Source organism: Eretmochelys imbricata, chromosome 2 (assembly GCF_965152235.1).
Source record: "Eretmochelys imbricata isolate rEreImb1 chromosome 2, rEreImb1.hap1, whole genome shotgun sequence".
NCBI classification, from domain to species: Eukaryota; Metazoa; Chordata; order Testudines; family Cheloniidae; genus Eretmochelys; species Eretmochelys imbricata.
In genome coordinates, this window is record NC_135573.1 from 35,910,584 (window position 1) to 35,935,413 (window position 24,830).

At 39.5% G+C, this 24,830-nt stretch overlaps 1 protein-coding gene across 37 annotated transcripts in view; it reads right to left on the minus strand.

Moving 5' to 3' along the window:
* RIMS2 (regulating synaptic membrane exocytosis 2) overlaps window positions 1–24,830 on the minus strand; it is a 740,891-nt gene that overhangs the window by 242,185 nt on the left and 473,876 nt on the right. For all 37 annotated transcript variants that reach the window (XM_077808869.1, XM_077808868.1, XM_077808888.1 and 34 more), the window contains one exon: window positions 16,808–16,876. In XM_077808869.1, the coding sequence (XP_077664995.1) occupies window positions 16,808–16,876 (69 nt within the window). The remainder of the gene's footprint in view (window positions 1–16,807; window positions 16,877–24,830) is intronic.

A 24,830-nucleotide genomic window follows, 5' to 3' on the forward strand; every position in this document is an offset into this window, starting at 1 on the left:
TATTAAATAATAACAACAATCACCTTGAAATGAAGAAAATAAAGCAAAAGCCTACATGCCCCAAGGAATATTGTTGCATATGCAGAAAAAACACCACTGCTCTCTTTGGCCATATGTTACGAAGTGTGTTCCCTATCTTTGAACTTAAAAGTTTGATTACCGTTTTTTTTAACCTTTGCTCAGAATATTGAAATTTTTATTTCTAGCCACGGAAACAGCTCCCTAGAGTTTTAAATAATTCTCTCTCCCTCTCTCTCTCTCTTTTAGATTACTAAGTGGCTTAATGAAGGGAAGTTAATTCACAAAGGAACACAAGAGGGTTTTTTCTCGTACTTGTTCTTGTACAGCACCAAATATAGTGTCAGTGTTCACCCATTAATATTATTAATAACTGTGTCATATATTTTATATTTGAGCCAGCATACAACTGTAATTCGCAAACCTTAAAATGTGTGAAGTTCACATCAATATCTCTAGAATAAACCAGCAAACACCAGTAGAAGGGCCTTTATGAACCTTTAAAGTGAATTACAAAATGTCTTGTTGTTTGCTTGTCTATAGGAAAAAAATAGCTTTCAGACGTCTAAGAAACTCATTAACTATACTGTACTTCTGCATATCAAAGATACCATAATTGACTTGTTTCAGATTGTGATGCTAAATGTCATTTCCTTCTTTAACATCTGTACTGTCTGAGGCTTCGAGCATTATCTTTATATGCTATTTAATTTTTAACACTTCACTGTTAAAATTAGTAGAGCAAGTACCAATTAAAAGCAATAATATAATCAAGTTGCCAAAAATATTTAACGTATCAAAATTCCATGAGCATATCATGGAAAATCAAATCCCATATTTGGACATCCATGTAGGTATTTACATCCACATGCATGCCCCTGCTTACATTCTGATTTGTGCATCCAAATGCAGGCTTTGGATGTCCTATTTTAAAGAACTGTGATTGACACTAGTTAGAGAGACAAGATGGATGAGGTAATATCTTTTATTGACCACTTCTGTTGGTGAGAGAGAGACAAGCTTATACAGAACTCTTCTTCAGGTATCAGAGTAACAGCCGTGTTAGTCTGTATTCGCAAAAAGAAAAGGAGTACTTGTGGCACCTTAGAGACTAACCAATTTATTTGAGCATAAGCTTTCGTGAGCTACAGCTCACTTCATCGGATGCATACTGTGGAAACTGCAGAAGACATTATATACACAGAGACCATGAAACAATACCTCCTCCCACCCCACTCTCCTGCTTTGTCACTTTGGATGGGCTATTACCAGCAGGAGAGTGAGTTTGTGGGGGGGGGCGGGGGGCGGAGGGTGAGAAAACCTGGATTTGTGCTGGAAATGGCCCAACTTGATTATCATACACATTGTAAGGAGAGTGATCACTTTAGATAAGCTATTACCAGCAGGAGAGTGGGGAGGGAGGAGGTATTGTTTCATGGTCTCTGTGTATATAATGTCTTCTGCAGTTTCCACAGTATGCATCTGATGAAGTGAGCTGTAGCTCACGAAAGCTTATGCTCAAATAAATTGGTTAGTCTCTAAGGTGCCACAAGTACTCCTTTTCTTCTTCAGATATTACTTCACCCATCTTGTCTCTGTAACATCCTAGGACCAACACAGCTACAACAACACACAGATACTAATCAAACATAACTGAACTTTATATGTAGGTACATTATATGTTTTATTTATTGTGCTTAAATATAGTATACATAGAAAAAAAAAGAATAAATAGGGAAAAAAGCAGGAGGTTAATTCAACAGAAATTAAAAGGTACAGTGACTAGAATGAAATCCCTGCAAGCTGCATGGACACTTTTCAAAGACACCATAATAGAGGCTCAACTTAAATGTATACCCCAAATTAAAAAACACAGTAAAAGAACTAAAAAAGAGCCACCATGGCTTAACGACCATGTAAAAGAAGCAGTGAGAGATAAAAAGGCATCTTTTAAAAAGTGGAAGGCAAATCCTAGTGAGGTAAATAGAAAGGAGCATAAACACTGCCAAATTAAATGTAAAAATGTAATAAGAAAAGCCAAAAAGGAGTTTGAAGAACAGCTAGCCAAAAACTCAAAAGGTAATGACAAAATGTTTTTAAGTACTTGAGGAGGAAGCCTTCTAAATAACCAGTGGGGCCCCTGGATGATCGAGATACAAAAGGAGCACTTAAAGATTATAAAGACATCGCAGAGAAACTAAATGAATTCTTTTCTTCAGTCTTCATGGCTGAGGATGTTAGCCAGATTCTCAAACCTGAGTCGTCTTTTGTAGGTGACAAATCTGAGGATTTGTCACAGATTGAAGTGTCACTAGAGGAGGTTTTGGAATTAATTGAGAAACTTAACAGTAACAAGGAGCAGGAGCTCACCAGGAGCAGATGGCATTCACCCAAGAGTTCTGAAAGAACTCAAATGTGAAATTGCAGAACTATTAACTATGGTTTGTAACCTGTCCTTTAAATCAGCTACTGTACCCAATGACTGGAAGATAGCTAATGTAACGCCAATATTTAAGAAGGGCTCTAGAGGTGATCTTGGCAATTACAGACCGGTAAGTCTAACGTCAGTACCGGGCAAATTAGTTGAAACAATAGAAAAGAATAAAATTGTCAGACACATAGAAGAACATAAACTGTTGGGCAAAAGTTAACATGGTTTCTGTAAAGGGAGATCATGTCTTACTAATCTATTAGAGTTCATTGAGGGGGTCAACAAACATATGGACAAGGAGGATCCAGTGGACATAGTGTACTTAGATTTCCAGAAAGCCTTTGACAAGGTCCCTCACCAAAGGCTCTTACGTAAATTAAGTTGTCATGGGGTAAGAGGGAAGATCCTTTCATGGACTGAGAACTGGTTAAAAGACAGGGAACAAAGGGTAGGAATAAATGGTAAATTTTCAGAATGGAGAGGGGTAACTAGTGGTGTTCCCCAAGGGTCAGTCCTAGGACCAATCCTATTCAACTTATTCATAAATAATCTGGAGAAAGGGGTAAACAGTGAGGTGGCAAAGTTTGCAGATGATACTAAACTGCTCAAGATAGTTAAGACCAAAGCAGACTGTGAAGAACTTCAAAAAGATCTCACAAAATTAAGTGATTGGGCAACAAAATGGCAAATGAAATTTAATGTGGATAAATGTAAAGTAATGCACATTGGAAAAAATAACCCCAACTATACATACAATATGATGGGGGCTAATTTAGCTACAACTAATCAGGAGAAAGATCTTGGAGTCATCATGCATAATTCTCTGAAGACGTCCATGCAGTGTGCAGCCGCAGTCAAAAAAACAAACAGAATGTTAGGAATAATTAAAAAAGGGATAGATAATAAGACGGAGAATATCTTACTGCCCTTATATAAATCCATGGTATGCCCACATCTTGAATACTGTGTACAGATGTGGTCCCTTCATCTCAAAAAAGATATACTGGCATTAGCAAAGGTTCAGAAAAGGGCAATTAAAATGATTAGGGGTTTGGAACGGGTCCCATATGAGGAGAGATTAAAGAGGCTAGGACTTTTCAGCTTGGAAAAGAGGAGACTAAGGGGGGATATGATAGAGATATATAAAATCATGAGTGGTGTGGAGAAAGTGAATAAAGAAAAGTTATTTACTTGTTCCCGTAATATAAAAACTAGGGGCCACCAAATGAAATTAATGGGCAGCAGGTTTAAAACAAATAAATGTAAGTTCCTCACGCAGCACACAGTCAACCTGTGGAACTCCTTGCCTGAGGAGGTTGTGAAGGCTAGGACTATAACAGGGTTTAAAAGAGAACAGGATAAATTCATGAAGGTTAAGTCTATTAATGGCTATTAGCCAGGATGGGTAAGGATGGTGTTCCTAGCCTCTGTTTGTCAGAGTGTGGAGATGGATGGCAGGAGAGACATCACTTGATCATTACCTGTTAGGTTCACTCCCTCTGGGGCACCTGGCATTGGCCACTGTCGGTAGACAGGATACTGGGCTGGATGGATCTTTGGTCTGACCCAGTATGGACATTCTTATGTTCTTATGTTAAGCAGAAATGATTTTTAGTGGTGAGGAACTACTGATGGTAAATGTTTTGCAAACAATGTGAGTTTCTCTTTTAAAGATAAATTGTTTGTAATTGGCTATGTTTTGTTGAAAGTTCAACTGAACAATTGCCACTAACAGAGAGAGTGAGTCTAATTTTTCCTTTTGCTTTTCTTATGCTTTATAGAAAAAAGAAGAGAATGTTCTTGATAATTTTGGAAAGTAACAAGTTTAATAAAATAAGTTTTTGAGAGTATAAATTAAAGTGAAATTTTATTTGTGTTTTGGTTTTGTACATTTTATATTTATCAAATTAAAGGTTGTTTTAAGATATATAATAACTTAATATATTCAAGTTAAAGATATTACTTGAGGTTTGAAGTAAGAGAAATTCTCTTTTGAAAAGAACTGCTGTGCAGACTTGAAAAAAAGCAAACACAATTAAAGCTCCCTTGTATAAAGAGATGAATGCAGCTGGCAGAGATCTTAGAACACATACCCTACACATTGATGAAAAAAGTATGAATGTTTATAAAATTGAAATTATGTAAGTTTTACAATAAAAACTGCTAAAAAGCTACAGCAGTGACATCTATGGATGATGAAAGGACTGTAAAGCACCTTTGCATTGTTTTAACATTAACAAGGAAGTATCGTGGTGTTCAAGCCTTATCAACATACATGCATGAGAAATAATGGAAATAAGATTATTAAGCTAATGCCTTCAAGATAATACCATCTAAAGCAAGTAAAATCAAGGGAAAAAACATTTTAAAAAATGGCCCCCAAATGTTTGTGGTTTGGCATAAAAATGACAATCACAAGAGGAGCAGGGATAGAAAGAACTCTTGACTGCAGAATCTCGCTGCAGAATCTGCAGCCAAGACAACCTGAAATTAATTTTTTCTGGGGAATTGCTTGTTGAGGTAACCAGTCTCCAGGGAGAACCCATCAAGGACAAACTATTCAAGAAAGAAGCAAGAACTCTCTTGAAGAAGCATCGCAGCTTCATTAGCCAAGAAGATTAGCTGACAGTTTGTGGATGACAATTTAAGCTTGCTGAAACATCACAAAGAAAGTTAGTTACATTGTTTCTGCCTCTCTCAATAATAGACAGACACATGAATCTGGAAAACCAATTATTTCTGACTTAGAGACAAGAAAAGGTATTGGTTATAGATGAGAAGTTACTCTGGCCATAGACCGATTTCTAAAACAATTTTTATGGGACTTGTAAGTTATAAAGACTTTAGTCTATTGATACTTTAGTAATTTCCCTTTCTGGACTCTCTAAGCCTTTTGCTTCACAGATGCAAACACATAAAAAAGCTGATCCTCTTATGGAAAACATAAAGCCCATTTTGAATCAAAAGCTTAGCATAATTATATACCCATGCATTATGTGTTATTAAAATCTGCAGATAAGATTTATTTAGTAACTGATAAGTACTAAACAAGTAATTGTAAGCAATAAATATTAACTGTGTATCCAATAACTGTTGAGTAATAATAAAATAAATATTAATCATTACACCAACATATACTGTGTTAATAACTGCATTTTGAGAGTTGTGAATGAAAGACACAAAAGTCACTCTTGTTTCATATGAAGAATATATGAAACTCACCCAAGTATAAAAATCTAGCATATGACCTCTGCACCATTTACGTTTCACTTCAGAAGTATTTTGGGTGGTTTAAGTAGGATATAGGCCTCGGACTGGCCCTTTACACAGAGGTGAGTTACCTCCATCAAGACCAGCCCAAGAATTCACATAGAACAGTATTAGATTATGGACATGGACTCTAAGAATTAGGGGAATGTTTGTATTGGTAATTATTGGGCTTTCTGAGTGATAAAGGCTCTTACTCAGGGACAAACCAGAGATCTAATTTGAAATCTTGGCCCCACTGAAGTCAGAGGCAAAACTCCAATTGACATCAATGGGCCCAAGACTGCATCCATTCTGTACATTTATATGTTGCTTTAAAATAACTTTCAAACTGCACTTGGTTTCAAGCAGTGACCAAAGCATTCTAGTGTTTTATAGCTGCAAAGTAATTTCCCTACGGAACCCACATATGAAAACCCAGACCTCATTGTCAGCAATTTAAAATGTCTAAGGTAACTATTGAAAATCAAATGCTACTAGAAAACAAGCCTTTTGCTTCAATTACAGAGAAGGATGCAATGTTAAAAAGAAAGGAAGCCAATTTTTTGAACAAAAGGACAAGATAGGTTTTTAAAAAAGTGAGGAAAAGAGAAAAAAGTGGTTTTCATTTTCTTTTGGAAACAGAGTAGTTTTGTGAGCTAGAGAAGAGTTTTACCTGTTCTTACTTTTGCTAATCTAGATAATTCTGAACACCTGCTGAGTAGTACCTCATTTGTATTCTCATTTTGCTCCTCAAGCATCTCATTATCTTTTACACAGTGAAAAATACTTAGTGTCCCTGATAAATGCTGCTGTCTTCTCAAGACTGAACTAACACAATCCTCTACTTGCAGGAACTCCTGAATATAAAGTGTCCAGAACACAGATGTTCAAAATGTATCTTGTCTTTCACTGGCACTCCATAAAATTCTGTAGTATTGATTATAGAGTTTAAAACATTTATAAGCCACTTAATAGCTGAGAGCCATTATAAATAACTCATCTTTTGTCCCTGTTTCTTGATTCTGACCTCCATAAGCAGGTTACTTATCTAGTCCAAAATACACCCTACTATAAAATACCATGGGAGGGATGGTCTTTAGCAACCATGTGCCACAATTTTTTGAACTTACTTAACATTTCTAATTGCAGTGCCAGTCAGATTTGGTATTTAAAATAGAGCTAAAGAAAAATGTATTAGCTTTCCATTCAATCACTTTTAATATTAGGATAATTTAAATAGTATCTTATTATAAAGCACTCTCGGATTCTTTCAGAAGAACACAATGTAAAAGGCATTGTATTGATGTTATCCAATAAAAACATTATACAGATGTGGAGAGAGAAACACACATAAATTGTCCAGATTCCCTTTTGCAATCCGTCTTCTTTGCCACACTCTGATGTCACAAAAGAGCCAGAAACTAGACAAATCTCCTCAGCTAAGAATTCCCTGCCATTGAAGAGACTTCAGCTGATGTACAGTAGGCATAGAGGGCTCCTTTACCACCCTCTCTGCCATCTCTGCCCTGCATGGGAATCTTTCTAGAGACAGGAGGGGCATGACAAGATGCTATTCACTAGCTATTGTCTGATGCCAGTCAGCTCCTTGAGGGCCCGTATCAATTGGTGTAGTTTAGGACTGCTCTGAACTACACCGGGACCAATGAACAGCTAATCTGAGACTCAGGGAGCTGCAAGTGGCTTCTCTGTAGCTACTCCCACACTGCACCCAGCAGAGACTGGATGCAGCAGAGAATCTGGCCCAGTGTTTCTAGTTTCCCAAGCATGAACTCTATATTATATGTATTGCATATGAAGGGAAAAAATTATCAAAAATCACTATAACAACATTTGTTATTTTAATTGCTGTAGCCCTCTCTGGGGTAGGTAGCTCAGAATAGATAAACAGGCAGAAAAAGTAATTTGAAAAAGATTTCTGAAGTGCAGTAATTTTTCCAAGTCTGATTTATAATTATTTTCTTTGATTGTTATGAAAGATATGCTTTTCTTGTTGAGGTACAGGATAAAGCAACACTTTCCTTAATAAACTGAAGAATACATATTTGTCTAAATATGACTACAGGTGTGTCATAAATATAAAGGGAAGGGTAAACCCCTTTAAAATCCCTTCTGGCCAGAGGAAAAATCTTCTCACCTGTAAAGGGTTAAGAAGCTAAAGGTAACCTTGCTGGCACCTGACCAAAATGACCAATGAGGAGACAAGATACTTTCAAAAGCTGGGAGGAGGGAGAGAAACAAAGGGTCTGTGGGTCTGTCTATATGCTGCTTTTGCCGGGGATAGAACAGGAATGGAGTCTTAGAACTTTTAGTAAGTAATCTAGCTAGGTATGCGTTAGATTATGATTTCTTTAAATGGCTGAGAAAAGAATTGTGCTGAATAGAATGACTATTTCTGTCTGTGTGTCTTTTTTGTAACTTAAGGTTTTGCCGAGAGGGATTCTCTGTGTTTTGAATCTAATTACCCTGTAAGGTATCTACCATCCTGATTTTACAGGGGTGATTCCTTTACTTCTAATCTACTTCTATTTCTATTAAAAGTCTTCTTGTAAGAAAACCGAATGCTTTTTCATTGTTCTTAGATCCAAGGGTTTGGGTCTGTGGTCACCTATGCAAATTGGTGAGGATTTTTACCAAACCTTTCCCAGGAAGTGGGGTGCAAGGGTTGGGAGGATTTTGGGGGGAAAGACATGTCCAAACTGCGTTTCCCAGTAAACCCAGTTAGAGTTTGGTGGTGGCAGTGGATATTCCAAGGACAAAGGATAAAATTAATTTGTACCTTGGGGAAGTTTTAACCTAAGCTGGTAAAAGTAAGCTTAGGAGGTTTTTCATGCAGGTCCCCACATCTGTACCCTAGAGTTCAGAGTGGGGGAGGAACCTTGACAAGGTGCAAACCATCAAAAGAGACAGCTTTGTAAACAGCTTTCATCAGATATCTTTGAACTTCGTAATGCTCAAAAACTAGAGAGGGCAGGAAACTAAGAAAGGATCAAATATAAAGGGAGTTTAAGAATCATTTCTTTACAGAGTGTGTAATTAAATATGTGGATCAAATTACCATAGGCAGCGGCAGAATCAGCATTTGTGAACATATTGAAAAAGGAGTTAAAAAGGCAGTTCGAGGAATTATCATTTGCAAGGTTCCTGCCATTTCATTTTCAAGCAGATATGAATGGATATAATTTTGCTTGCATATGTGCACTAAAAATTGCTTTAAGAGCCTCCCATGCCAATAACTGATTTCTAGTCACAACCAGTTTAGCCAGATGGATGGGTTACTCACAAGGTCCCATGATTTTATGAGACCAGTAACAAGGTACACAAATATTAAGAGGTGGGTATGGCTAAAGAAGTGCATCTAAAATGACATAAGGAGTAACTACCGTAGATGAAAGACCAACTGTCATTTGATAGAAAATAAGTAGATGCATAATGGACTCAACAAGGTGCCTCATGCCTTTTCTCATGTTCACATATGGTATTTGAATAAAAATGAAACAGAGAGCAACCCACAGGAGGCTCTTGTCCTTAACAGGTGGAAGAATGTCTTGCCAAATGGAAATTAGATTGGACAGTAGGTTAAGAAAATCATCCATATGGAGGACGGACAAGTATAACTGTTTCTTAAGCATAAGTATGGAAACATGACAAGTCAAAGCCTAAAGGTTTCTGGGGGGCTTAGGTTGCATGTGCAATACTTTAAATAAGCAAGAATTGCCATGGAAAGGATCAAGACAAATACTTGACAGATGTTAGCAAACTTATTTGAGGTGATATCGTATTTATATGACAGAAGGAACAAAGAGCAAAGTGAGCTGTCATGTTAAATAAAACCTGCTGTTAAATAAAAACCAAGAACACAAAATGAAAGAATTGGAATAAGGAGGAAAAGAAGCAAAAAATAAGAGGTAACACTTGATGAAATGACGGCAAATATTTAAATCAAGATGACATTGTGATGAGTTTGCAAACTGAGTATAAGAACCGTAAATGAGAGATGTATGTGGATGATGAGACAAGACAACAAGGAATACATTTAAAAAGAAAGTACACAGAGTGACAGCAGTACTGAAAAAGAGAGGCAATTAAATAGATTTTTTCAAGGCCACAGGAACATTATACCTTTCCCACCCACACAACCAGCCCCAATTACAATGCAACCAAGGTAGCAGAAAAATCAAAGTTAAAAAGAACCAAAAGAAATGTGCTGAGGTATATTGCACACTCTGTTAAGAGCAGGAAACTCATCCACAGAATTGTGCAGACTCTCCAACTGTACAGTCATATATCAAAACACAAGTCAAATAAAGGTAAACTTCATACAATCTATGAAGACATTTAGGTCTTGGAGAATGGAAAGAAAATGCCAATCGATTCTTAACCCATTATCTTAAATAGGAGACTCATACAACTGAAAGAAATTAAGAACAATCTCATTAATCTTGTATGGAACATGATGGCTCAACATACTGTCTGCTACTCTGTGTCAGGAAAAAGAGGATATCATAAGTGGCTGATCAGAACAAATTCAGATGAAGTAGATGAGTAGTCATTATCAGCTTTATTTAAGAATCAACACTCAAAATGAACAACAGGGATAGTTTAACGTTTTGAAAGAGTCAACTTGTTTTCAAATAATGTACAAAAGAAGGGAGGAAATCACAAATGCTATCCACTCACCTAGAAAAAAACTCATTTAGGTGAGATAAAAGTATGATCCCAACTTTGCCTCCCAAACTCTTAATACTATAAAATGGACTGCTACTATGTTGAAGGATTTCAAAATGAAATTATGCACTTTTCATCACATAGAGTATGCGGTCATAGTATTCTTCTTAACTAACACAAAAGGATTAAGAAAACAAGCTAAATAAAGAAGACTTTGGTCTTTCTTGCAAACTGAAATTCTTCCAGTGCGAGGGGGCCCACCATTTTGGACTGGACTATTTAAATATAAGTAATTCTATCCCTTATTTAGCTAGATTTTTCACACCCAGCTATCCTTCTTTGCTCCATCTTTCAGTCCATATTGATAACTTTTTTAGCACCTTGCATTACTACTGTAATTGAACTGAATGAACTCTGAAAAAATCACAGCCTGGATAAAATTAACTGGTGTGCTCAAAACATAAATCACAAAGCAATAATAAAGGGTTGTTATGTGCCACACAATGAATTTAAACTGGCCAGAGATGTCCAGTGGAAAATCCCCCCTTTTGTAGCTGAAAGATCACAGAGGTGGCTCCTCTGCTTCCTGCACCAGCTGTCCTTCCGGCTCGTGGTGAATAGAGAGGGAGGAGACTGTCATGGCCTGAATGGGGCAGACTGTTTCCTTGAAGATGTAACTTGCACTGGAGCCAAGTAACTGGGGCTCAGGAAGTTGCAGCTGGTTCCCCGTGCCCCCGACACAACAACTGTATGCAAACAGAGCTTAGACAGTTGAAAACCAGGTCCAAAATGCCCTTTTCTGTGATGAAGTCCCACAAAGTTGGACAGGTGTATGCATAGCAATACATCTAACCAACATCAGGAGGGACTAACTAAAGAGATTACCAAGGCTATGTTGCTCTGCACTATGAGTCCTAAAACTCTCAGGGCCAAATTTTCAAATGTATTTAGGTGCCCTAAGATGCAGAGGGGCATCTTTTGTGATATTCAAAGATATCTAAGCAGGTTAGGATCTAACTCCCATTTTTAGGCACTTACATACCTTTGAAAATCTAGCCTTTAGTCTAGCAGCTATGTCTGTAGGCACACAAACATCTCCTCTGAATGAAGCATGAAAGTGCTGCTTGGCAAATCTCACCCACAAAAGCAGACTCTTTCTGGCCAGGAGGCACTCATCCCTCTGACTAACTTTTGACTCCATAAGGACAAACTTCAGTCTAATTACTTGATACAACAGACTAACCATTCTAGTTATGACTGAAATATAGCATTTCCCGCCTTTGGCCCTCGAGGAGTACATATAGGAAATCTGATTTCCAAAGGTCTGGCGTTCTGTGTGAACAGAATGTAACAGCTATAACTATGCCTAGTGCAGTGGTTCTCAAACTTTTTTTTTGGCAGACCACTTGAAAATTGCCAAGGGTCTCAGCTGACCACTTAATGATCTTTCCAAATGTTGTTTGTACCGTTAGCTAACTACTGTAAAGCGCTTTGGATAAAAGCACTATATTAAAAAAAAAACCCTAAATAATTAACGTTTTTTTGTTTTACAAATAAAAGCACACAACTCATATTTTAAAATCAGTAGTCTTATCTTTCTAATGCGATAGATGTGCCCTCTCTCCCCGCCACAGCAGCCCCCGAGCTGGGGCTGGGAAGGAGGGGGGTCTCCCCCACTGCAGCAGCCCCCAAGCTGGGCTGGGAAGGAGGGGGGTCTCTCCCCTGCCACAGCAGACACGGAGCTGAGGCTGGGAAGGAGAACCATCTCTCCACGGCAGCCGCAGCCCTGGAGCTTGGGAAAGTCTGGCCACCACAGCCCTGCATGTCCCAAAATCCTCCCCACCCCCTCTTCTCACCACACTGCCCTCTCCCACCTACCCCATATCCCCCCAAGGCCACGACCTCACCTTACATGTGCGTCTTCTCCAGGGTCCAGGCACCTAATTACTGGAGCCATGCCTGCGCAGCTCCACTAATTAGGCAGATGGCTGCCCAGGCACGCACCTTAGAGGGAACTATCCACAGACCACCTGAACGGAGCTCGTGGACCACTGGTGGTCCGCGGACCACAGTTTGAGAACCTCTGGCCTAGTGTATGCTATAAGGGCTCCTTTGGGGATGCTGGCTGAAAGCAAAAGGAAGGGAGATTAATGGCTTGATTTCAGAGGAATCTAGAGATAATTTCAGGAGTAAAACTTGTAACTCTCTGAGGCATACCTTGTCATTATGCATGATCAGGAAAGCAGCTAGCTCTCGTATATTCATAATTGAAGTAATGGCCCCCAAGAATAGAAGTAACAGACAGCTTAACAGAAAATCAAAAGAAGGGAACTAGCACTACTAATGACTTGAGGAGAGGAAAACAAATTATGAAAAACTAAGTTAATCACTGGTTCTATAGAATGAGGCTTTGCTGAAATAATTTCACTGTCCTCAGACGTCTGTTCACTAAGAGTATAAACCTCTGGTAAATGGAAACGGCACAGGAAATGGAACAGGATTTCAGATTCATTCTCCAATCCTTTCCTACACACCAATAAAACTTATCCCAACTTTTGTGGTAAATTCTAGAGGGGGATATTTATCTGGACTATAGTAACCTGTCTGAAGCCCCTATAGTTTCAGGTCTTTCCTTTCATAAGCCAGACGTTTACATGCAGTTTACCCGATACACTGTATGACCTGTGTTTCTACTTTCCTGGAGAAAAATCAGATCTGTGGGTGAGAGCATCAGCAGCCTTGAATCCTTTGACCAGTAAGGGCAGTCTGGGATTTATTAGAATGAGTACTTCTTTGTCCATCTTGTCCTTTACAGGACTCCCTTTCCTTCATGGGGAAAGGAGAAACAGCATACATCAGCAGGCCTCTTTAGTTGAGAGAGAAGGTTTGCTTTGCCCAGGTTTGAGATTTCATATACCTATCAAAGAATCTAGGGATCTTGGTGGTCACAAGAGGTCCACTGCTGGGGTGATCCATTGATTGCTTACTGATTGGAAGTCCTGCAGATTCAATGCCCAGTACCTGTTGGCTCAGCCGATTAACCTGCAACTCGAGAAAGTCTGCCCATTGCATTGCCATGTTGAACAGCAGGTGATCTTCTGCACACAGAACTAGGGTCAATGCTTCCTGTATCAGTCTTCTACTGCTGATGCCCCCTTGCTTATTAATATACGTAACTACAGTGGGTGTTGTCCATACACAACAGGGCTATGAGATTCAGGATTTCATTTCTGAAGGTTTGAAGGGCAAATCCCACTGCCCTGTGTTCCAGTAGGCTGACTTGGAGACACTTCTCCTGATGGGACCAAGTGTCTTCACGTAACTAGGACCAGACAGCTACACATCTCTGCAGGTTTGCATTGTATGTTGTTTGGACTGTCTGAAAATCGTGCAGCAGTACGACTTTCCAATCACAACAAGGACTGCCTGACCACTGGTGAGAGTAAGATTGTGGCTGGCAGATCATTCTTTGGGTTCCATTGCTCCAACATGGTACCATGATGCATATTAGCAGATTTTTGTGTCCCAAATTACTAGATCTATGGATGACATTTCTAGTATGTGTTTGGCTGAATTATTCAGGTGTCTCCTGACATGGACTATCACCTTTGAAAATTCTTTTCTGAAAGCATTGACTTACCCCTAAAGCGATGTCAACACATGCTTTAGCAGCTAATAAAGAATTGGCTAGATTCTGTCATTGTATTATAAAGCCCAAGTGTTTCACAGCAAGTCCATCAATTGTCAAACAGTAGTGAGAGAGTAGGAAAGCACTGGGGTGCTGACATTAGGCCAGATGGACTGATTTTCCCCACAAGTTAAATGGGGTATTTCTGAGGCAACTGAGCAATGGGAATATGAAAGCATTCATCTTTAGAATCTACAGAGGCAAGAGCAATCCCCCAGGCCTTACTATGGTGATGACTGAGCATACGCTAGAAGTTGAGCCACTTCAGATCTAAACTAAGATAAACTCCTATTGACATCTTTGGCACAGCAATTAGGAGCAATCAGATCTCCAAGAATCACTGTCTCTCTGTTATGGATTGAATATGTCAGAAGGACTGTCGTGCTGCTTCCTCTCCTCACTGTTTTCTAGGTAGAGAGATTGGGGCAAGCGGGGCAGAGACATGGATATTCACTAAATCCACAAACTAATCTAAAAAACTCACCAAATGAACCTAATGGTCTTCTGAGATCTGTACCAAGTGCTGTCTGAAGAAAGGAAGTAGAAAACTTCTCTTAAAAGGAGAGGAGGAAGTTTCAGAGCCCTGGGATCAATAGCTCTCCATGGCTTGGTCTGCAAACTCTTCCAGTTTTGATTTGTTCCTGAGAATTATTTCATGGTGAGATATTTGGAACCTTGGTCTTTAGTGAGATTTGAAGGGAAACTAACAGCAACCTGAGTGTTCTTTATGCTAGGAGGAGGAATATGATACTTTGGTCATTCTGGAGCAGAATTTTTCTCATCCTGGACAGTCTACAGGGTTTGATCTTCCCTAGATAGCTTTTTTCCTAAAAGGGGCAGGCTATAAGGCACTGTTCAGTTTGGAATTGTGCTTTTCATGAAATTCTTCTGCCCGTAAGATTATTGGTAAGCAGAAGAGAAGAAAAAGTCACCAGGTCCAAGGAGGCAACAAGAAAAGCTATCTTCAAGTCATGTTTCTCCCAGGATTCCTCCACAGTTTCTTTGTGATCTGGGAAACAGGCTTAGGGCAGGGGAAATCTATGGCCTCTTTGGCCACTGAGAATGGTGCCAGGAAAGGAGAAGGGTGAAGGAACTCCTAAAGAACAACTTGCAGAGTGAGGAGAAGTACCCTACAACTATCCTTCCTGTACTCTCAAACATACAGAAGCTTATGGGGAGGTGGAAACAATGACCGGTTGCATCCTGGAAAGCTGAATGTAAATGAATTATGGCACAGTTAAACTTGGATGAAACCAACTGTTTTCAGATCACCCTCCTTGTTCACAGTTTTGTGAACCTTGGCTCAGGCCTGGTGCTCACTATGGAGGTTGGACTATCTGTTTGATGCCTGCCCATGAATGCAAAGGAACCAGAATGAAATCTCCTCTCAGGAGACAGAACTGGAGCCAGGAGACAAAAGATAAAAAAGGGGCCAACCATATGGAACCATATCTCAGCTGCAATCCCTACCCCATCAAACATGCTTCTACAAAGGCACAACTGCCAGCTGGATGTGTCTACTATGCAGCAGAATTCCCTCTTAGGGCTTGTGTAGACCAGGAAGATGCATCATGTTAGAAATGTGTTAACTAATATGATGTGTAGCAACTAGTGTTGACAAGGACAAGTTTTAAAATGTATTATCTGGTTATGGTAATGAGGACCCTCCAGTTACTCATAATTAGTGAACACATTAGGTACTAAATTGTGTTTTACATTCTGTTAGTTAGATGTGTTAGTTAATAATGATTTCTAACATAATTCCTTTCTCCACTGTAGACAAGGCCTACGACCATAAGGTAGTGATAGATATGGGGCCAAAGGTGGGCTGCAACAAAAAGGGGGAACTAGATGTGAAAAAAACTAGAAATGTTGGGGACTGAGCTAACAATCCAGACAACTACAAAGCACACCCCAGTCCAGAATGGTGCCTCTTGCAAAAGAAAGAATTAAACATGACTGGCATAAGGATTTTTTCACAGGATGTCCCTTTTTGTCACAGGATGTCCCTTTTTGTTTCTGTGGGATGTTTAAAGACTCAAAAGGATAGTGTATGGGTTTTATTACTGTTATTTTTTCTTTATAAAAACAATTGTTGTTGTTTTTTTTTCTATTTATTATCTTAGAAATATCCAGAAATGCAAAATGTAGTCTCTTCTGGTTTTACTGATGGATGTCTTGGAGAACTAAGAGTTCTATATTGTGAGCTCTTTGCATTTTATTAGAAGAGGTTGGATCTTTGCCAATAACATTTTTTGTCTTAAATACTCATGAAACACCAAAATTAAATGCCTGTTAACAAAACAAATACACTTTTAAAAACATATGGCTAAAATTCCCTTCCTCTCTCAAATGTTCAGCTTTCTGAGCCCTTGACTCCAGTGTTTTCACTATTTCACTATGATTTCACCATAGAGTTTCCCAGATAACATGAATTCTGAGTTAAAAAGAAAGCACAACAAAATAAAACTCTTTTTTCATTCTTTTGGACAAAATACATTATGAAGAAGCCAAAAAGGAAAAGGGATCATTGCTTTTCCCCTTTACAAGTCATTTTTGTAGTTAATGCATTAAGAAAAGCTAGCTCACAGCATTCTGCGTGTTTGTTAGAAAAATGTGTATTGAGTGCCGATTTATTTTCTACCAGGAGAAAAGCAACATTAAATTAATCATAGTAAATTATAAATAAGAAAGCTCTTTACTGAAACTAGAAGAATGCATTTAGAAATTCATACCTGAAACTACACCAATTCCATCATCACAGTCATAGTCAGAGACTTCACTATCACTGATTCTTTTGGACCCTGCAGAAAAAGAATGGTCACAAACATACCATTGTTATTACTGTAAGTCAGAACTGCTCAGGCAATAATAATAACCAAATGAAATGCATTTCAGACTACACAACTTGGCAAAAATATATAGATACATACAAGGAGAATCAATACAGGATCCTTGGAACAGAAAGATATATATATTATTGTAATGGTTATTAATTAGTGGCACATTAACTATTTTCCTTGAAATCCATAAAGTAATAGTTCAAAAGTGAAAGAGTGAAATCCAGCTGCAAAATACCGAAGTTATGTTATGTTTTTTTCTTGTTTGCAATATAGCTAAACTCATATATAAACACTTGGAAGATGAATTATAGCTATTATGTTAAATGAATGCTACATTTTCTAAAAGATAATGATAATCATTATTAGAGCTTGGCAGCTTCATATGCATAGTTTGCATCCTGCAAGGCAAATTATAGCTGTGAAAATTCAGAGGAAAAGACGTATTTTAATTGTACCACAGCAAGCACAACACTTGTTAAAATAGCTAGAGCTTAGTTGGCAAAAGCAGATTCTAAATCCATAATTAGACCTAAAATGTAGGTCATGTATGACAAATAAATGTGTTAGCCTCTGTTTGGCTTAATTTTACTTACACACACTTATCTCTTTCTTCTTTGGCATCTTGTAAGTACAGCTCTGCCCAACTTGTTTTATTGCTGATATTGGAATGTTCAAATCTGTATACTAACGTGTCGGTGATACTCACCCATTAATAAAAGAGAATGTACTTTTTGAAATGAGGACAAGGAAATCCGTAGTAATACATATTAACAAATGATTACATGGTCACAACTGTGTGTCAGCTCAGACTGTTTGCAATCATCCAATAGGTCACCAGCTATGAGACTGAACCTACTTGCCACCAGTCCTTGACATGTGTGCAAGGTTTCTGATGGGTAGGAAAGGGATGATTAATCTTCCTGGAAGATGCAGAAAAAATAGTAGTTTTGAAGGGTAAAACCAAGACATAGAGACTAAGAAGAATCACTACTCAGGGGAATGGAGATTATTCACATATCTCTTCGGGTGGATCCTAGGCCCCTGCTCCACAGTAGGGGAGAACCCTATTGTAATAGAATCAGGGGCATATAGCCAGATTGGGGATCCCATGAAGAGGATTTGCCCCCCCTGGTGCATAGTGCATGCCACTTTACAGTGGGGAATTTTCAATGAGGAGTATGAACTGATCACTATATTTGATTGATGCTCATTCCCCTCCAGCTCAAAGCCCACAATCTACAATTCAGCCCTTCATTGCTCAAATAAAGCTGTTTAACTTGGAAATACTTGGAAATGTAATTTTTACTCTTTAAGTGTTATAACAGTTAACTTGTTTTGTTACTAAATTAATTCTGTAATTGCATTAGAAAGATGTTAATTGTTATTGTTTATATGATATACCAATTTTTAAGCACAGTTAAGAACCTGAAAATTATCAATGCAAGGAAAGCCAGGCCTACTCTTACTATAATGTATAACTTTAAGATAGACTGACTATGATTAGTTTAATAGGTTATGTAAATAATTTTAAATTTCCATGCATGTGGTTTGTTGCTTTTCTTTTGAAGTCCATTGGTTGGATTAACACAAGGAGAAAGAACAATTTACCACTAGGAAAGACCCAGAGAATCAGGGCGAGAGTGAAGGAGCAGGTTCCATACTCATAAAGGACGTACTGTAAACAGGGTAATTAAGGAGAATACTTAAATTTGACTTAAAGGCAATTCTGGATCTGATTATTCCCTAATTATAGAGCTCCTGAGGGGACCTTCCATAAAAATCTAGCCTAACCCACAGGGAAAGAGAATCAGCCACACTTGTAATATTGTCCCTGATGTTCTAGACCCAGTAGAGAGCCTTCCATATGGTACTGATAATAACACCAGGATGGAAGATGGACAGGGGTACATGCTTCCATCCCCCCTGGCACCAGCACAAAAAACAAACTATAACACACCTTAACCCCAAGCTACTTTGTGATCCAGAGACCCCTTTATGCCAATTTGCAGAGGACACATCATCTGAATAGGGTTTTATATGGATCCTCTGAGTCAGATAGCTGCATAATAGTTCACTGAAGGCAGCATGTGAGGTCTACACTAAGAGGCAGTAGCCTACTGGTCACCGTAATCATTGTGAAATGTGTGTATGGATAATATTTAAGGTGTTATATATCTATACTGAAAATTATGTTCTTAAAGTCTTAGAATTAAGTCAGGTCACCAGGAGGTGACATACCTCAGAAATGTTACTTTCAGGCAAGAGGTAACTGATACCTATTTCCCTGTCTGGTCATTTATGTATTGTATGCCTCACAGTGCATGCCTATTTGCATACTGAGTCAGCTGCATGTTTAGATATTGTGCAATATAAAGAGAGGAAATCTACAGGAAGAAAAACAGCAGGGGGTATCCGATTTATGAATAAAGACAAAGGATTGGTCTGGTATATCTTGGAGTACAAAGAAGCACCCAGAATCCTGGACTTCAGGAAAGCAGACTTCGACTCCCTCAGGGAACGGATGGCCAGGATCCCCTGGGGGACTAACTTGAAGGGGAAAGGAGTCCAGGAGAGCTGGCTGTATTTCAAGGAATCCCTGTTGAGGTTACAGGGACAAACCATCCCAATGAGTCGAAAGAATAGTAAATATGGCAGGCGACCAGCTTGGCTTAATGGTGAAATCCTAGCGGATCTTAAACATAAAAAAGAAGCTTACAAGAAGTGGAAGCTTGGACATGTGACCAGGGAAGAGTATAAAAATATTGCTCGGGCATGTAGGAATGAAATCAGGAGGGCCAAATTGCACCTGGAGCTGCAGCTAGCGAGAGATGTCAAGAGTAACAAGAAGGGTTTCTTCAGGTATGTTGGCAACAAGAAGAAAGCCAAGGAAAGTGTGGGCCCCTTACTGAATGAGGGAGGCAACCTAGTGACAGAGGATGTGGAAAAAGCTAATGTACTCAATGCTTTTTTTGCCTCTGTTTTCACTAACAAGGTCAGCTCCCAGACTGCTACGCTGGGCATCACAAAATGGGGAAGAGATGGCCAGCCCTCTGTGGAGATAGAGGTGGTTAGGGACTATTTAGAAAAGCTGGACGTGCACAAGTCCATGGGGCCGGACGAGTTGCATCCAAGAGTGCTGAAGGAATTGGCGGCTGTGATTGCAGAGCCATTGGCCATTATCTTTGAAAACTCGTGGCGAACCGGGGAAGTCCCGGATGACTGGAAAAAGGCTAATGTAGTGCCAATCTTTAAAAAAGGGAAGAAGGAGGATCCTGGGAACTACAGGCCAGTCAGCCTCACCTCAGTCCCTGGAAAAATCATGGAGCAGGTCCTCAAAGAATCAATCTTGAAGTACTTGCATGAGAGGAAAGTGATCAGGAACAGCCAGCATGGATTCACCAAGGGAAGGTCATGCCTGACTAATCTAATCGCCTTTTATGATGAGATTACTGGTTCTGTGGATGAAGGGAAAGCAGTGGATGTATTGTTTCTTGACTTTAGCAAAGCTTTTGACACAGTCTCCCACAGTATTCTTGTCAGCAAGTTAAGGAAGTATGGGCTGGATGAATGCACTATAGGGTGGGTAGAAAGTTGGCTAGATTGTCGGGCTCAACGGGTAGTGATCAATGGCTCCATGTCTAGTTGGCAGCCGGTGTCAAGTGGAGTGCCCCAGGGGTCGGTCCTGGGGCCGGTTTTGTTCAATATCTTCATAAATGATCTGGAGGATGGTGTGGATTGCACTCTCAGCAAATTTGCGGACGATACTAAACTGGGAGGAGTGGTAGATACGCTGGAGGGGAGGGATAGGATACAGAAGGACCTAGACAAATTGGAGGATTGGGCCAAAAGAAATCTGATGAGGTTCAATAAGGATAAGTGCAGGGTCCTGCACTTAGGACGGAAGAATCCAATGCACCGCTACAGACTAGGGACCGAATGGCTAGGCAGCAGTTCTGCGGAAAAGGACCTAGGGGTGACAGTGGACGAGAAGCTGGATATGAGTCAGCAGTGTGCCCTTGTTGCCAAGAAGGCCAATGGCATTTTGGGATGTATAAGTAGGGGCATAGCGAGCAGATCGAGGGACGTGATCGTCCCCCTCTATTCGACATTGGTGAGGCCTCATCTGGAGTACTGTGTCCAGTTTTGGGCCCCACACTACAAGAAGGATGTGGATAAATTGGAGAGAGTCCAGCGAAGGGCAACAAAAATGATTAGGGGTCTAGAACACATGACTTATGAGGAGAGGCTGAGGGAGCTGGGATTGTTTAGCCTGCAGAAGAGAAGAATGAGGGGGGATTTGATAGCTGCTTTCAACTACCTGAAAGGGGGTTCCAAAGAGGATGGCTCTAGACTGTTCTCAATGGTAGCAGATGACAGAACGAGGAGTAATGGCCTCAAGTTGCAGTGGGGGAGGTTTAGATTGGATATTAGGAAAAACTTTTTCACTAAGAGGGTGGTGAAACACTGGAATGCGTTGCCTAGGGAGGTGGTGGAATCTCCTTCCTTGGAAGTTTTTAAGGTCAGGCTTGACAAAGCCCTGGCTGGGATGATTTAACTGGGAATTGGTCCTGCTTCGAGCAGGGGGTTGGACTAGATGACCTTCAGGGGTCCCTTCCAACCCTGATATTCTATGATTCTATGATTCTATGAATCCTTCACCCAGGAGGCAAACTGACAGTGTCTCTTTCTCATGAAAGAAGGGTCACAGCCAGTCTGGCTGTGAAGCGCTGCAGTGATTTTCAGTAAGCAATATTTTATTAGACATGAGCATATCTTGCTAATTAATTATTAGAATATTACTTCTATATATTTTTATAATTGCAATTAACAGGGCTGTTTTAATATATTTTAGAATGTTATGTTAAATATTCTAGAGATAAGATATGCATTTTTAACGATGAAAATAAAATGTTTTTATTAACTTTTAAAGAATCATCAAAATATCAAATGTAGAGTAAGTGTTTTTTTGGGCTTGGTGGTTTTTTTGGGGGGTGTTATTTTAACAAGATAAGAAAATTTTCACTTAAAAAAATTCCCTTTGGACATTAATGTTTTTAGGTAGGATGGAGGAAATAAAGTGCCTGTCTGAACAGAGCGATGTGCAAAAATACTGCCTGGAACTGGTAAGTTTTGTGAAGTAGTCAGACCAAACTGAGTGTTTATTTAAAATGTCTCTCATTAGCCCCAGAAACAGAAAAAGTTTGAAAGGTTCAGATCCCTCATTGGAATCAATGTATAAGATACTACTGTAAATGGTGGCTGCAGACTTTAAAACTTCTTGTAAGTTTTGCAAGTGTGGTATTATTTAGTAATTCTGATGGTTTTTTCCTTTATAGCCCATTGAAGATGCAATTCTGGAATCACACATCAGAGCTCTGAAGACGTAGACTTCTATCTTTTCTTACCTGTGCCCTGTAAAATTACCCCTTTTTAATCTGAGCAACTAGAATAAATGCCAACAAGGCAAAAAAAAAAATCAATCTCAGGTTTATCTGGCACTATTGAAAATGAAACGTTCACAAATAAATTATTCCCAAGGAATAATAATAAATAATAAATAAAATAATAATAATAATAATTTCTTATTTAGCACTTTTCATATGTATGTTTCAAGATGTTTTATAAAGGAAGGTATGTATTATGTAAGTGCAAAAAGGGAGTCATTCTCCACTCTGAAACCAGTTCAAACTCCATTAGTATGGTGTATGTGACAGCCATGTTGTGACAGACCTAGGGTGGACTCTCAAGACTGATAGCCTTACAGAATATAAATGGATCATTGCCTCTATCCTTCAATTCTATCTTGGCTCTATTTTAATGTAAGGAATAGCACTAATTAAGTGTCCTAGAATATAATTTATTAACAAATCATCCCAGTCTAGGGTGAATATTGTCTTTCATTATGACTTATTACATTTGTGTGTTGAAAACAAAATACACACCATGCTACATGATTATCCAGTCTAAAACTTAAAAATTACCTCAAGGAATAACTGGCCTCCTCCAAAGCCCATTGAAGTCAATGAAAATACTCTCATTGGCTTCAGTAATCTCTGGGTCAGGTCTAATAGGAATAAATTACCCAAAATCACAATCCATTTTTAAAAAGAGAAGTGATACGGCTAAAAATAACTCTGTAAATATGGCAACTTACTGGTGTAAATACTGTATGTGTTTCCTATGTTTCTTCCAAGACATCTCTCTTTATCTTACTGCAAGTAATACAGTACCAAATTGAACAAAAGCAAAACTAAGTTATTCTGCTTTACACATCAAACGCATACAAGTTTCTTTTTGGTTGGCTGTGTTAGAATGAGCCTGTGACACTGCACCCCATATTCTTCGCAGTGATATTATTATGATATGACTATGGCATAATTCTGATGTATTTTATGCAAGATAGATCATGTGAGATATCATTTGAAAGGTTTACTGTAATATCATTATCCTATTTGTACCCATGTATCATTTTTGTATCTGAAGTTAGGAATATTGACTATATATCTGTATTACAAATGTGTTTACACCTGGAGAACACCAAGTAGGCAAAAGATTGTCAGTCTAGATGGCTGGCTGGGAAGGGCCCATTCAGGTTAAAGGGCCATTAGGAGAAAACAATAGGCCTTAGAAGCAGCTAATCTCTCTTCCTGAGGACTCTGTAAACAGCCTCTGACTCATGGCTGCTATGACACTATCAGGTCACCTGGTACTAGACTCCATCTTGGAATACCAGTGTTTTTCCACCGACCAGGCGTGGGAACCCAGCTTTGAGACAAAGGGTTCCTGCCACATGCAAAAGCTACTTAAGCCAGGGGAGTGACATCATCGTGGTTCTTCACTGACTCCCTACCCAAAGAGGCTCCTGGAAACACCTGAGGAACAAAGCCTGAACTGGAGGGAAGTGCTGGACCCAGGCCAAAAGGGATTTTTAACCTGTGAAAGGAACACTTGGGGTTTTTTAAGCTGTAAGCAAGTGCAGCTGGCCCCTTAAGAATCTCTGCAGCCTGCTTGAATTTAGGGTGAACATTTGCTACTCATATCCAATCCCTTTAGTATACTAAGCTTAGTTTGCGTATTTTGTTTGTTTGCTAGGTAATCTGTTTTAATCTGTTTGCTATCCATTATAATCACTTTTGTAGTTAATAAACTCATTTTGGCTTTGTCTAAACACCAGTGTGTGGGAGTCATAACTTAGATATGCAACAGCTTTCTGCTTCTTCTCCACATTGAGGGAGGGGGCGAATGTCATGAGCTTATGCCATACAGATCTCTGTGAAATAAAAGACAATATAATTTGGGGTTTACACTTAAGGGGAGATGTGTGCCTTAGGAAATGGGAGGTGCCTTAGCTATGCCTCCCCATGCAGGGGCTGGTTAAAGAACCTGTGTGTATGTAACTGCAGCTGGGTGTGTCCCTACCTCTATGTGTGCTGGAGCCAAGGAGAGGGCTTGGCAGGCTGCTCACAGCAGTACAGTTACAGGGAGCCCAGGCTGATGGGGCCTCAGTGCAGGTGGCACCCCAGCTGGGAGAAATCCATCACAGAGTCCACAGTCCTGGTAGCTAGTGAAACCTTTTCTGACTTGAATGAATAACTGAGTGAACATGATTAAGACTGCGATTTAGTCACAGAAGTCACAGAATATGTAACTTCCAAAGACCACCAGGATTTCAGCCAGCGCTGGCTGGGAGCTGCAGGATCCACTGCAGAGGCAGTAAACTGCAGGGTACCCCCACCACCCCAGGCGGCGGGAGCTGCCCGCAGTTCACAGCCACCATGAGTGGCAGGCAGGACCCTCTGCCACTCCTGGTTACTGTGGGTGGCTGGGGGACCCCCAGAGCTCTCCGCCTCCGCAGATGCCAGAGCGGGACCCCCAGAGCTCAGAGCCACCAGTGGACGGGGACCCTGGAGCTCCA